Source organism: Lolium rigidum, chromosome 6 (genome assembly GCF_022539505.1).
Source record: "Lolium rigidum isolate FL_2022 chromosome 6, APGP_CSIRO_Lrig_0.1, whole genome shotgun sequence".
In the NCBI taxonomy this organism is placed as follows: domain Eukaryota; kingdom Viridiplantae; phylum Streptophyta; class Magnoliopsida; order Poales; family Poaceae; genus Lolium; species Lolium rigidum.
The window spans coordinates 117233849-117249558 of NC_061513.1; the positions used below are offsets into that span (position 1 = coordinate 117233849).

Sequence of the window (15710 nt, forward strand, 5' to 3'; positions counted from 1 at the left end):
TTTGTTAGTGTTGCTTTGTGTTTTCTCCAGGTGTGTTGGTTGTGTGGGTTTGGCCCAGTTGATGTAGGTTTTCGCTCGGTTTTCTCCTAAAAACCGAGCACCCTCTTCTTAATTAATGAATGGGGCAAAACTTTTGCCTTTCTTTCAAAAAAAAAATGTAGTCTACTCATTTTAGCCTAAAAGATTCAAACCGTGGAGTGAGAGGACGGCAGTCAAAATTTCAAGAAACGTCCAAGGCTCCACAATCAATGGCGAGGAGTCAAACGAAGACACTCAACTGTTCAGTGTCAGCTCCTGACACAAGGAAAGAGAACGGTCATATACATGACTTTAAAGGAATACAAGCCGAAATACCCCGTTTTCAACAATCTCAGAGCAGCTGTGTGGTTCAGATAAAGGGATTAGGTGAGCACGGAATCAGTTTTGCATTTCCGAAATATTATGAGCCAGCCTCCTCACACTGAACGGAGGTCGACCATATCAAACTTCACATTGGGGTTCATGTACACATGCGAGCAATGCTCGTAGATTGAAGTACCATCTAGAGGCTCTTCGTGAGGATGGAATCCACTCTCCTGGCAGTCATGAATCACCCCCATGCCACCTGGATCTGTAAGGTGAAATATGCCATGTTTCCTGTTGAGAAAAATGTAAACTATTAATATAAGATCGTCTAATGGATGAATAAACAGCACACATTGCAAATGAGCTCTTCGAGACATGGAACAACAAAGTACTTCCTTTCCGACGATTTATTTCAAAGAGGATCAAGCAACAATACTAAGGCATAATTTGACTGTTCAGATTCATGCTTTGACCAACAATTAGTCAATTAATATATGGTTTATGTTACACAAAATAGGTACCATTAGATTTGTACTCAAAAGCACGCCCTATGAATGTGATCCTATCAATTAAATATTGTAGGAGAAATTTACGTTCAAAACACAAAAATATACAGTTAAATTATGCCTCATATTTTGTCAAGGGCACGAGGGGTTGTTATCTAAGGTTCAACAAATTCACTCAAATGAAGACTGCGGAATATCTGTAGGTGAGGAAGGTAAAGGATGTACATGTCAACATAATCATTTGCAGTTGATGGTCTTAGGACAGACTGCTCTTCCACTATCGGGGAATTAAAGCATTTGTTTATATTATGGCTAAGATATACTTATATTAAGGATAATCTAGAGCAAAAAAAATGCAGACCATGAAATCACTATTAATGATGGCATAATGATCAATAACTGAACAAAATTGCCCCTAAATAGCGCTTTTGCAAGTCCAATGTAACATATACCTTGTTGTATCGGTAGGTGCCATAACAATTGCAATTGCTTCAGGAAGCATGACCTGTTGACACCAAGATCCCAAAGAAATAATGAAATTGCTGGAGCAATTATCAAATATAAGGAGCAAGTAGTCGACAAATAAGCTAACAAATGATAAAACCATTGGCACAATCTGATTTTAGCAGCAAGATCCATGTTGATCCTCTCAACATTCAATAAGGATTACAGAAACAATAAATAACCCCAACATTTTTGGCTTGGCAACAAAATTTCAGATTGGGCAGAAACAAACAAGAAAAATGCCACAACCTAACCTACCTTGTTAGGACTTTAGTACCAATGCTGCAATCCTTATTGCCCCACACAATAGGAAGGATAAGTCCAATCCTTGCCCACTATGTTAGGACTATGAATTAGAGATAGGTAAGTAAAGAATAGGTTACAATTAGGTGGATTTTATCTCCAATCCTAACATTTATACTTTAGGGGAGTATTATATGAATAAAAGGAGAGAATTTATAAGAATTCTATAAGTGAGCGGACACCCATTACCCGAATCCTCAGCCCAACAAGGCCGGAATCACAGGCCCACACCACCGGAATGTCCGGCCCATGCTAGGCTAGAATCTGTAATATTTATGCCAAAAGTACCCCTGCTCGTGGCTGGCTTATATAAGGACCCTTACTACTCCCTCCGTCTCACAGCTTAAGGCGTAAATTTTCTAGCGCAGGAATTAAGGAGAATCGTGCGTCCGTATTTTGTTCCAGATTTGCCCCTAATAACTCTCTCTATCGGTGAGTAAATTAAGGAAACAAAAACTGATTGCTCCACTTCCTTCCTGAAGCATCCTCCATAGGGATCCAATTCCCCATCTTCCTTCAGCGATTTACTGGCTCCGTGAAAAGATAGAGCAAAGATTGAGTCGTCTTGTTAGAGTACGTCATGGGCCTGGGCCCGTTAGTCTTAGGGTTTGCTTAGGGGTCAAGTAAGCCTTGCTTGGGAGTCAAGTAAACCTCTCTATATATGGAGAGGAGATGTATCAATCTAATCAAGCAAGAATTAAGAAGGAAATCCCTTCCCTCTTGCCACCGGCCGTGGCTTGCCCACGGCCGGCCTTCTCGCACCCTCGCAGCCCTCTCTTACCCTCCCAAACCCTAGCAGCCACATAACACTTGGTATCAGTTTTCCCGGGTTCGATCATGTCCAGCCCTCCACCGAGTTCTTCGCACCCACCGCCGCTGCAATCCGACGTCCCCGCCGTTCTCTCCACGGCGGAGATCACCGCAGCCCTCCGCGATCTCGCCACCGCGGTCCACGAGATCCACCTCTACTTGGCTGGCCCCTACGGGCCTCCGCCAGCGGCGGCGCTGCTGCCGTGGCAGCCAACGCACCAGGCGGCCTCCACCGCGATCGCCGGGCTGCTGCAGCCGACGCTGTTGCTATCGTCGCCGCCACCCGACGCCGGGCTGCTGCAGTCCCCGCTGCCGCTGTCCACCATCTCCTCAGCGCCGGGGGTCCCTCTTCTCCAGCAGCCGGCCGCCTTCTTCCCCACCGGGACGCTGCAGCAGCAACGACGGTCGACGACGGCGGCCGCCGCTCGTTGCAGCTGCCCACCGAACGGCAGGGATAGCGGCGGTGAGGATAGCAGCTGCAACAGAAGCAGCAGCTGCCGTCGTCACCAACACCGCAGCAGCGGCTGCTGCCGCCACCGACGCCGTCCCTGCATTTCGGCGGTGTGGGAGCGACCTTGGCCCCGGGCTCTACATCGACACCGCCCGGGATGCCCTTCCACCATGTCCGTTTCCCTCCGTCGCCGTCACCGCTTCCGACTTGGATCGCTATCCGCCACGTGTCGGCGGCGGTGAGGCTGCAGGCTGCTGCGCGCGGCCTCCTAGTGCGTCGGCGTGTGCGGGAGATGCGTGATCTGCAGCTGCAGCTCCTCCAAGTTGCGCTTCGTGGCGCAAGGGACCTCGATCTCGTCCGCTGCGTTGGGGATCTTGGGCATGCGGTTTCCCCCACGGGCGGCGAACATGCTGTTTTTCCCGCGGGCAGCGACCTCAAAGTCTGCGCCATCGACAGTTATCCGGCGGGGAGAAGGCATGGTGTCACCGACAGGAGCGCACCGCGTAGCACCACTGCATTCCGCCGCCGGCCGCCGCGCGTGCTCCTTTTGTCCCGCTGGTTTCCATGGGATCCGGGTGGTTGTACGGGTGCACGTCCGACGGGCGGATGGTGTCCACTTCATGTTCGGGGGTCAACAATAAAACGTCCCGATCTATTTCGAGGTTGAGAGTAATAAAACAAGCCGAGATGTAAAAGGCTCGTTTTTAGGTATTAGGGTTGTGTTGCGTCGAGTCATGGTTTGTTTAGGTTGCAGCTCGAGGACGAGCTGCATGCCCAGGTGGGGTGTAGTGTTAGAGTACGTCATGGGCCTGGGCCCGTTAGTCTTAGGGTTTGCTTAGGGGTCAAGTAAGCCTTGCTTGGGAGTCAAGTAAACCTCTATATATGGAGAGGAGATGTATCAATCTAATCAACCAAGAATTAAGAAGGAAATCCCTTCCCTCTTGCCACCGGCCGTGGGCAAGGCCCCCGGCCGGCCTTCTCGCACCCTCGCAACCCTCTCTCACCCTCCCAAACCCTAGCAGCCACATAACACGTCTTCATCATGGGTGGACTCCAACGCCTCTCCCAGATCGACGAAGCCACATATCGTAGGCCAGCGTCGAAGCCCTCCGTGTAGCTGGCGGCTGCAGGAGCTCGCTAGGCAGCTTCTCAGAAGGGGATGGAGGCCGAAGTTCTCTGGGCAGCGTCCATGGCGGGATAGAGGTTGGAGCTCCCTCGGCGGCGGCTATGGGGGATGGTGGTCGGAGCTCCCGCTGTGGCTGCGGCTATGGGGGATGGATGTCGGAGCTCCCGCTGCGGCGGCCGGAGCGCGCCAGGGGGAGGGTAGCGGCGGTTGCTTGCACCCATTTGGCCGGAGCGCACGCAACTTCCTTCGATGGGAGCAGAGGATACATCGAGCTCTCATGGACGACTTTTCTCTAGTGCGGGGAAGACGAACTGGATACGAGTGGAGGGGTAATTTCGGGAGGTTAGCCTTAAAAGGTAGCCTGCGCCTTATTCTTTGAGGAAATTTTGAAAAAAATTATACGCCTTAAGAATTGAGACGGAGGGAGTAGTTTACTTCGACCTAGAAACCGTAGAATGGATATGATGATGAATTAGACTTATGTCTCTCTTCCCTATGGGAATTAGGGAAACCCCTCGTCTCTTAGACACTAAACCGTTGTGATTCTATACTGAAACCTTGATTCTACATTTACACGTATGTGTAGTTGAAACATTCAGTGAAACTAGATTATTTTATTTACAGTGGCAGAACGAACTTTCGATGGCTTATATCCTGGTTAGTGTGGATCTTTACTATCATTATCATTTGTGTGTCATGTAAAGTGACAAGATCTTGGATGGTGTTACTAATGCGTATGACAGTTTCAAATGGGCAAACTGCATGCACATATGACCTGGATATGTACATGCGTTATTTTCTAAGATTCTTTTTACAATTATAATGTTGTTCTTAACCAGGAGCATGTGATCCCAGGCTCAATTTGGAATTAACATTTTCCAAAGGTGCAAATCGCCGACAGAATTTGCTAAAACATCTTTATAACTAACATATAAAAATAATCCAACCTAATGTCCGAGGGAGGAAAGTATAGTCCAAGTTTCATGGGTAACAACAATGAACTACCACCAATATATATTTCATTTTGTCTCATGTTTGTCTATAATCTGATACAAGCTAGTCAGTTCAGGCAGTCAATGTGCTTAGAGCTACCTTTGATTACATGAATTTAACAGTATGACTGTTTTCGTTTCTGTGTTGAGTCAACAGTAATAGCAATATAGACATCTTGCTGTCCGCACTTAGAAGCATGTAACACAATTTTCTTTTGCAAGATACACATTTATCGTTCATTTGCTGTGAGTGAGACTAAGCGCGCGTATGGACCAAACAATTATGTTGTGTAAGGTACATCGAAAAACTGTGGTATCTGAACAAAGAGTTAATGCTGTTTTCCAAAATGCAACAATTTAAAATTTTGTGCTTACAATGTTTGATCAAATTTATATTAGTGGATATGTGTATTGCACATGCAAACTTACTAGTACATGAAACACAACAAACATTTAGCTATTGATCCAGAAATTATAACCAACATCGTTGCTACTGTTGCATTTAAATCTCCAAATCTTTGCACCACTACCGAACAAGTAACATTGCATAGAATGAAAAAAAAAATAGCTCGGATTAACAAGATAGTTAGGGCATGACATCAGTGAGTGCTAAGCACAATAGAAACCAAAATTACTACAACACAAGTACAGCACATAGGGTTCAAACAGATTACCTGATATGAATAATGATTATGAAGATCAATGGAAGATAAGAAGCAGGTCTGTGTTGGATGTGTCTGAAAAAACAGAAAATTATGGGAAAAAAAAAACCAGTTTAATGATCATATTTTGGATATAGAGTCGCCAAATGGTGCTTTTTGCACAACTGAGCATCACGAAACACAAAAATTTACATTAAACTGTTTCAATTTAGAGTATGGAATGAATGTACAATAACCTTAGCATCAACAAGTTCCTAAAAGATAACCTCATCCCCCTCAGATATATTTGATAGGACTGAACATTTTAAGCATATGATTGGTACTACTGAATTTCGTAGGTGTGCTCAATGTGTACTACATCCATGGAATAGGCTCAATGTGTATGCAACAGTGAACTGGGACATGTACGCTAATATGTATGAACAAATAGAATCCAGTTAAATAGGCTTTCCAAAATACCTATAGTCACAGATCGGCTTGATATAGATCCCCCTTTCAGTGCTTAAGTAGAGTAGTGACAGTCATGCTAGATCAGTGTGTCTTACTGTCTGTAATAGTCAGTCATGCTAGATTGATGTCCCAAAGTCAATATTAGTAGAAACTAAAACAGGTGGAGGATTAAGTTAGCATTTCCGTCAGTTACGATCACTACATATGCATTACAATGCAGGACAAAGGACACTCAAAAGTCCGAATACCAGCTTGAGCAGTCAACAGCAACCATTTGTGAAGCTGAACTTACGTGAATCCAACCAAGAGTGAAAAGTGAGGCTTTGTCCTGAACTTCAAATATTTCTTCTTCATTTGTAGCTTGACACTGGAGAACACAGAAAACCATGCAAGTTATTTCTAAAATGCTAATATTTTTGTACTGCATTGCAATATGTAAATTTGCAGTAAGAAGAGCAGATCAGTTTACAAAGGACGGAGCATTAGCCAATACAGAAGTTCTAGTTCTGTCCTCAGTCAAACTTTTTTTAGTTTATAAGGTTTACAGAAAATGTGCTAATATATACAACATAAATATACATTAGTACGAAAAATATATTCTATAACAAACCTACTGAAACTAATTTGGTATTGTAGATGTTGATACATTTTGCTATAGACTTTGGTCAAACATAAAGAAGTTTGACTGATTGGGAACTGAGGGAGTAGCCACGGATCTAATCAATTTAACGAAATTCAAGAGTGGCCAAGAAAACTTGCAGTGCTCGCTGCTCTCAGGCAAGCCATATGACAGTAAACAAAGAGGACACCGTTAAAACAAAAGTTTTATTTTATTTTAATGAAAGTAAACTCCTTCGCTGGTCACACTTTCATCAGTGATAATGTATGTAAACCACTCAAAAAATTAAAATGTTTTGTTAAGCAACCACCAGTCACTGTGAATTGTGGATATAGATTATAGAATATGCTATAGAAGGAAGCTATAAGATCCGCATGAATTACAAAGGGTTCTGCATGATTAACCAGATAAATTGTTTAGAGAAAGGGTTCAGTTGAATTGGGAGTTACGATATAATGAAATTAATAAACCACATATTGGAAAATAGCAGCTTACTGAATCAGACGTTGATTTCTGCTTAGGAATTATCAGTGTCGTCACATAAAAGGTCCTCTTTTTCTGTATAAGCATATAGAAATGTTAGTGATGTAAACAAATATAATATTCATTTTGTTTTCTTCGCGGGGAGATACATACCAGGTAACCAGCAAGAATTCCACATGTTTCCAAATTATTTGCAGTATTTGCCTCAGCAAGCCTCAGAAAAGACTCCATTAACGCCACCGGCTGACAGGTAAAACAAAATAGCGTTGAAGGGGTATAAGAGGTCTATTGGCTGGATGAAATATGAATAAAAAGAATCATGGTCAATAATACAGTGGATATGGAACAATGCCATGAAAAAGGAAGCTGCAAACTGAATTAGTTTATTTACCACATGCAAATTCTGAAAACGTCCTGTGTCACAGGTAGCCAATCCTGGTCTTGGATCAGCTACTCTTGATGGAGAAATTGGTCTATGTTTAGGGTGTACTTGTGCCAGGACTGGTGGGGGAGAAGGCTGCCTGATATTCAGCTGGGAGAATTCTTCCTCAAAACCAGCATAAGATACAGATGCTGGCCCTTTTACTGGTAAAGACCATCGACCATCGTCAAGTGAGAGAACAGACTGCATATCACCATTGATATTTGTGGATCCATCCAGCGATGTTGTACTAGAACCATATGAGCCATTTTGGTTCAAGATTGCTGGCACTAAACTGCAGAAGAATGGAACATCAATGGCAAGTGATCAGGAACAGGCGAACAGCCATATTACATTAGCTGTATGGGTTAGCTTATTTATAAAGAAATGGAGAATAGGGAAAACCCTTCCTAGGTTCTCACCTAGGGATATCACTTTGGGTTAGTTCGGGGTAACTTGGGTACTGGATCTGTAACACGCAGTAATGAAACTCATACATCAATAGTTTCATCATGTTAACTGATAAAGCAAATTGAGAACATGATACTTATACCTTGACGCCAGTGACAGGCCCTGTCCATTGGCCATGAAGACCATTCGGTCCAAGTATTGAATGCCTGGATAATGTTTCGTCCTTTAGATATGGCAAACTGGTAGACCTGCATAAGTTACACAGTAAACGCAAATCATTTTCTCCCTAGTTTTTAGAAAGAAAGAATTAGCCACAACTGTACAGTATGTAGATCAACAGTTACATAGAAAAAGTTCATGTGCCTAAGCAGAAATTCATCTATAGTAGCAAAGTTGGATTAAATAAACAAAGATATGAAATACAAATGCAAAAAAAATTAGGCTGCAAAAGCATAGAAACTAGAAGAGACCAATCTTGACAATTTTCAGGAACAGCATAAATTCAATCTCGTTTTTCCATTATACAGAATCATAATGCAGTCAAACAAATTCTTGATTTTAAGAAATACCAAGACCAATTCCAGGTCACACCCAGTATGATTCACAAGAAAATTAACATGGACTCCTTCCAGGTGAAATAAAAAACAAAAGGTTGCAACTAGATCTCTTGAAAACATCGTTCGAATCATGCCAGGCTCAACATACACTGGTGGGACTTGAACCTATGGCTATTGACACAGCAATAGGCAACCAAAAGCTAGGCTGTCCCTGCAGAAAGCACCGGTAACTGGAAATTTTAAGGCACGCTCATCAACAGTTCAACTGATCTTTTGCTTGTATGATTGTGCTGTTTGACCTGAAAGCTCATGCATTACTTATCCAGTTAATCCCTCTGTTCCTGAATAAGACATTCTAATATCTTGTGTAATAAGTCCATTATTGCTGCTGGTATGGTGTATGCCACTCTAGTACACAGTAGGAAAATGTTTATGTTACTCTAGTACATCTAGGAAAATGTGTATGTTACTCTAGTCCACAGTAAGCCATTTATTGCTGCTGGGATGGTGTATGCCACTCTGCTGGGATGGCGCAAAGTTATCTCGAAATCAGAGAATGACATGTAACTAAGAACGAAATTTGAAAAATGGAATGACGCGTAACTACGAAGAACACCATGCAAGGCAAATCAGACATGCCATAACATGCACATAAATAACATCTAATTATACACATACGATTTGACTAGCTGCCTATCAGGTTCAACACCCTGTGGCGATGCCTCTTGATGGCCCCCCTTAGAGAACGTTTTCTGCAATGGACCTGTTGCACTTCCAAAAGCTGGCTACAGGAGAAAACAAGTAGATCCCATGAAAAAGGAAATAAAACAATATACACAATAGGTGCCAATACGTTTGCAGTATATAACCCCCTTCTCCAAAAGGTGGTATAGAAACGTCAGGATGGGAAACAATCAAATGAAGGATATACCTGCACCATAGGTGGACTTGGAGCAAGCTGAGCAATTTGCTCCTTCACAATCGGCTTCAGAGACTCTAGCTCGCTGATAACATTCAAGAGTTTCTACAAGAAATTTGAGGTACTCAACATAAGCATTTGACAAGTCCATTCCAAATTCAAAAGGACAAACTATGACACTGAATTGCTATGTTACTCTATAAGAAATATATATATATCAGGCTTCAGTAAGCATTTTAATCATGGTAAACTTGATTCAAGTACAAGCTTAGATAGGTAAATACATCAGAGTTATGTGGCCCTTTCTTCAAGAATTCCTTTTCTCTTGACTTGAATGCATGGTAATCGCGATGCTTCGGGATCGTCTCGGACAATAGGCTGCCAGTAACTAGTGGTCAGACATATATACCATTAACACACAAGCTTAAGATATTATGAGTAGCTAATACCAAGATATACACCAACACAGCTCACCCCTACCTCGAGTATCTCAGGAGGATAATGTACAGGTCGACCAGGTTCTTTTCCTCTCGGTATATGTTAGCCTGCGCACCACATAAAACCACCCAAATGTTACAACCCACGAGCTAATTGACAGTGTGTAACTTAATTGCATAGCAAACAAGAGCCGATTAAGCGTCCCCGGACCCGAAACTGCCACATTTACATGCAAACCCAGCATCATTAGCACCAAGAGACGAGATTGCGATGCATTTGAGAGACTCTGGCACGGGAATCGCCGCTTAGCGTATTCAGATATCGGCTTAGGGTTTGACCTGGCGGAGAAGATTGTCGGCGATCCGGAAATAGTAGGGGAGGCTGATGCGGTGGTCGACCGCGACCGGACGCGCCAGCCCCTCGATGCTTGTGTCCCTCCTAGCTCGCCTAGGTGATGTCATGGCCATTCTGTATCGACTCCTCCGACGATCTTTTACAGCGACGAGGGTCCGAAAGGATCTCCGGGCTACTCTGAGATGACAGTGGGGAGGAGGTGTGGGACGGCCAAAGAGGCAGAGGGAAAGACGCGGGGGGATCGGCCGGCCGAGCAGGCGACGCGGCGGCAGCGGCGGCGCGTCGGTCAGCGGGGAGGTGTAACAGAGCAAGCAACTCTGGGCGTGTTTGGTTGCTAGCCGAGTCTTTTCCCGTATCGAGTGGCTCACATCGGCAGTTTGGAAGGCGCGTTTGGTAGCCTGGCCTCGTCTGCCAGCAATTTTCGTCCTTTGGTTATCTGGCCATGTCTATGTTGTTGTTGTTGTTGTTGCAGGAATCGCATCTTAAAGCATCCTCGGGCTAGGGCTTCGAGGAACATTTGGATCGGCGAGCCACCCGCATCTCCGCAAAAATCGATGACACCGCGTTCTAGCAAAGCTACCGCGGGAGATGGCGCAAGCTGGCGCAGAACGGCGAAAACTCGGCGGGATACTTTCAGTCACCGCACTCCAAATTTTGCCACCGTATATACGGCTCTCTCACCGCCAAATCTGAATCCCTTCCTCCCATTTAGAGCTCATCCACCCTTTCCGATCTAGCGACATGGCCGGCTCTTCCTCACCCGCACGGTCGGCGAGGTTGGCGGCGGCGACTACTGGTCGTGGATTGTCGTCTTCTTCCTCTGCGTCGATCACTCCGGTTGTTGTAAGCTTCTGTAAATTCTAGCCTTAGATCTAGATCTTTTGGGTACAGAGGGGTCTGAAAGTATCCATTGTAGGCAATTCATTTATCGCCAGTCGAGGTTGGATCTGACTTTACCATGGGGACGGTTGTCGAGGTTGCATCTGAATCTTCCACGGGAACGGTTGTCTTCATTGCATCTGACTCTTCCGCAGGGAAGGTTGCGTTGCCTGCATCTTCGCCAGGTCCCCTGCTCCCCCGATCTCGGTGCTGCGTGTGGCTCCTCTGACTGTAAGGCCGCTCTTTCTTTTCTCGTAGTTCATTGATCTGGTAGTGCTTAAGGATGTGGATATGGTAGTGGTAGTTCACTGATGTGGTAGTGCTTAAGGACGTGGATGTGGTAGTGGTAGTTCATTGATGTGTTAATGCTTAGGTACGTTCTTCTGGTGTTTGTCATGTAGGCGATCATATCATTGGGCTCCCCTGATCTTTCAGCTCCAACCGTCAATGTTCAACATTGTCTATTTTCAAGTATGGTTTGGAAACCTGAGATTTCAGTTTGTGCTGAACTGGTTGGTTCAGCTCGTACATTGCTGCGTTTGTTTTAACCTGGGATTTAAAGAAGAGCATATGAAAAAGGTTACTATTGATGTTCATGCATTCATTGGCATACATGTGAGCACTCTTCAAATCTACAACCACATCATAAGGTGGAGGACCAAGTGGAGCGTCGTAATCAAGATGAAATCAGATCGCACTCTGGACTTGGAGCGAAGATGGTTGCTGCTTCTATGCTGCAGATGAAGAGACGGCGCATGAGTACATTAAGGTATTAAGCTTCATTGAGTTCCTTCATAGATATGAAATTATGTCATTGTCATCCGCACTAACAGTTGTTCCTTTTGGATTGCAGCGCTACCCGAGGCATCATCGGTATGTCGGGACACCGATCACGAACTATGCTCATATGAAGACGGTCTTTAGCCCCGGTTTGTCTGCAAGGCGCAGCTGTTCCAACCTAAGTTGTTGTTCAGGGCAATCGACTATATTATCGACAACGAAGAAGAATATGACGAGTACCGTCAGCTGCAGCCATCTGAGAGGAGGACCTGGCTCCGCAAGCAGTTTCCTGCTTAGTGCTTATGTTTCCTTTATCACGATCTGCCGATTTTGGGAGGTGCTCTCGTATCACTCCATTAGCTAGGACTTGCTTGAACCTAATCCTCGATCTACTGATTAACTTGTTCGAGGTGGTATATACTAACCCCTCGTGTGATTAGTTGATACGTTTCAAACGTATCTATAATTTCTTATGTTCCATGCTACTTTTATGATGATACTCACATGTTTTATACACATTATATGTCATTATTATGCATTTTCCGGCACTAACCTATTAACGAGATGCCGAAGAGTCGGTTCTTCGTTTTACGCTATTTTTGGTTTCAGAAATCCTAGTAAGGAAATATTCTCGGAATTGGACGAAATCAACGCCCAGGGTCCTATTTTTGCACGAAGCTTCCAGAAGACCGAGGGGGAAAGAAAGTGGGGCCACGAGGCGCCGACACAACAGGGCGGCGCGGCCTGGCCCTTGGCCGCGCCGGCCTGGCGTGTGGGGCCCTCGTGTGGCCCCCTGATGCGTGTAGTTGACACGTCCGTTGGGAACCCCAAGAGGAAGGTGTGATGCGCACAGCGGCAAGTTTCCCTCAGTAAGAAACCAAGGTTTAATCGAACCAGTAGGAGTCAAGAAGCACGTTGAAGGTTGATGGCGGCGGGATGTAGTGCGCCGCAACACCAGAGATTCGGCGCCAACGTGGAACCTGCACAACACAACCAAAGTACTTTGCCCCAACGAAACGGTGAGATTGTCAATCTCACCGGCTTGCTGTAACAAAGGATTAACCGTATTGTGTGGAAGATGATTGTTTGCGAGAAAACAGTAAAACAAGTATTGCAGTAGATTGTATGCGATGTAAAGAATAGGACCGGGGTCCACAGTTCACTAGAGGTGTCTCTCCCATAAGATAAAAGCATGTTGGGTGAACAAATTACAGTCGGGCAATTGACAAATAGAGAGAGCATAACAATGCACATCCATATTATGATGAGTACTGTGAGATTTAATTGGGCATTACGACAAAGTACATAGACCGCTATCCAGCATGCATCTATGCCTAAAAAGTCCACCTTCAGGTTATCATCCGAACCCCCTCCAGTATTAAGTTGCTAACAACAGACAATTGCATTAAATATTGCGCGTAATGTAATCAGTAACTACATCCTCGAACATAGCACCAATGTTTTATCCCTAGTGGCAACAGCACATCCATAACCTTAGAGGTTCTTGTCACTCCTCCAGATTCACGGAGACATGAACCCACTATCGAGCATAAATACTCCCTCTTGGAGTTACTAGCATCAACTTGGCCAGAGCATCTACTAATAACGGAGAGCATGCAAGATCATAAACAACACATAGACATAACTTTGATAATCAACATAACAAGTATTCTCTATTCATCGGATCCCGACAAACACAACATATAGTATTACAGATAGATGATCTTAATCATGTTAGGCAGCTCACAAGATCCAACAATGAAGCACAATGAGGAGAAGACAACCATCTAGCTACTTCTATGGACCCATAGTCCAGGGGTGAACTACTCACTCATCACTCCGGAGGCGACCATGGCGGTGAAGAGTCCTCCGGGAGATGAATCCCCTCTCCGGCAGGGTGCCGGAGGAGATCTCCGGAATCCCCGAGATGGGATTGGCGGCGGCGGCGTCTCACTAAGGTTCTCCGTATCGTGGCTCTCGGTGCTGGGGGTTTCGCGACGGACGCTATTTGTAGGCGGAAGGGCAGGTAAGAGGCGGCACGAGGGGCCCACACCATAGGTCGGCGCGGCCGGGGCCCGGGCTGCGCCGCCTAGGGTGTGGCCACCTCGTGGCCCCACTTCGTCTCCTCTTCGGTCTTCGGAAGCTTCGTGGCAAAATAGGACCACGGGCGTTGATTTCGTCCAATTCGAGAATATTTCTTTACTAGGATTTCTGAAACCAAAAACAGCAGAAAACAACAAGCGGCACTTCGGCATCTTGTTAATAGGTTAGTTCCAGAAAATGCACGAATATGACATAAAGTGTGCATAAAACATGTAGATATCATCAATAATGTGGCATGGAACACAAGAAATTATCGATACGTCGGAGACGTATCACCCCCCGCGTTGCCCTTCCGCCTACTTAAAGCCTCCGTCGCGAAACCCCCAGTACCGAGAGCCACGATACGGAAAACCTTACTGAGACGCCGCCGCCAATCCCATCTCGGGGGATTCAGGAGATCGCCTCCGGCACCCTGCCGGAGAGGGGATTCATCTCCCGGAGGACTCTACACCGCCATGGTCGCCTCCGGATTGATGAGTGAGTAGTTCACCCCTGGACTATGGGTCCATAGCAGTAGCTAGATGGTTGTCTTCTCCTCGTGTGCTTCATTGTCGGATCTTGTGAGCTGCTTAACATGATCAAGATCATCTATCTGTAATGCTATATGTTGCGTTTGTTGGGATCCGATGGATAGAGAATACTATGTTATGTTGATTATCAATCTATTACCTATGTGTTGTTTATGATCTTGCATGCTCTCCGTTGCTAGTAGAGGCTCTGGCCAAGTCATTACTTGTAACTCCAAGAGGGAGTATTTATGCTCGATAGTGGGTTCATGCCTCCATTAAATCTGGGACAGTGACAGAAAGTTCTAAGGTTGTGGATGTGCTGTTGCCACTAGGGATAAAACATTGATGTTATGTTCGAGGATATAGTTATTGATTACATTACGCACCATACTTAATGCAATTGTCTGTTGCTTGCAACTTAATACCGGAAGGGGTTCGGATGATAACCTGAAAGTGGATTTTTTAGGCATAGATGCATGCTGGATAGCGGTCTATGTACTTTGTCGTAATGCCCAATTGAATCTCACAATATTCATCATGTCATGTATGTGCATTGTCATACCCTCTCTATTTGTCAATTGCCCAACTGTAATTTGTCACCCAACATGCTATTTATCTTATGGGAGAGACACCTCTAGTGAACTGTGGACCCCGGTCCATTCTTTTACATCGAATACAATCTACTGCAATACTTGTTTTACTGTTCTCTGCAAACAATCATCATCCACACTATACATCTAATCCTTTATAACAGCAAGCCGGTGAGATTGACAACCTCACTGTTTCGTTGGGGCAAAGTACTTTGGTTGTGTTGTGCAGGTTCCACGTTGGCGCCGGAATCCTCGGTGTTGCGCCGCACTACATCTCGCCGCCATCAACCTTCAACGTGCTTCTTGGCTCCTACTGGTTCGATAAACCTTGGTTTCTTACTGAGGGAAAACTTGCTTCTATACGCATCACACCTTCCTCTTGGGGTTCCCAACGGATGTGTGTATACACGCTATCAAGCTCTTTTTCTGGCGCCGTTGCCGGGGAGATCAAGACACGCTGCAAGGGGAGTCTCCACCTCCAATCTCTTTACTTTGTTT

General features: G+C 45.1%; 1 protein-coding gene across 2 annotated transcripts; it reads right to left on the minus strand.

Annotated features, from left to right (window-relative positions):
• Positions 1-338: 338 nt before the first annotated feature.
• Positions 339-10602, minus strand: LOC124662084 (AMSH-like ubiquitin thioesterase 3). 2 transcript variants are annotated; one of them, XM_047199975.1, is made up of 14 exons: positions 10336-10602; positions 10040-10104; positions 9844-9937; positions 9572-9664; positions 9319-9425; positions 8226-8331; positions 8095-8141; positions 7643-7967; positions 7405-7494; positions 7264-7326; positions 6442-6516; positions 5712-5774; positions 1304-1356; positions 339-636 (listed from the first exon to the last, which is right to left on the minus strand). In XM_047199975.1, exons 1-14 carry the CDS (start codon positions 10462-10464, stop codon positions 456-458), a joined length of 1491 nt encoding a protein of 496 aa, XP_047055931.1. In that variant the 5' UTR covers positions 10465-10602; the 3' UTR covers positions 339-455. The 2 variants fall into 2 exon arrangements, with proteins under 2 accessions (XP_047055931.1, XP_047055930.1); XM_047199974.1 differs by lacking the exons at positions 339-636; positions 1304-1356; positions 5712-5774 and adding an exon at positions 6138-6300 and having other exon boundaries at positions 10336-10600.
• Between the last annotated feature and the right edge of the window lie 5108 nt (positions 10603-15710).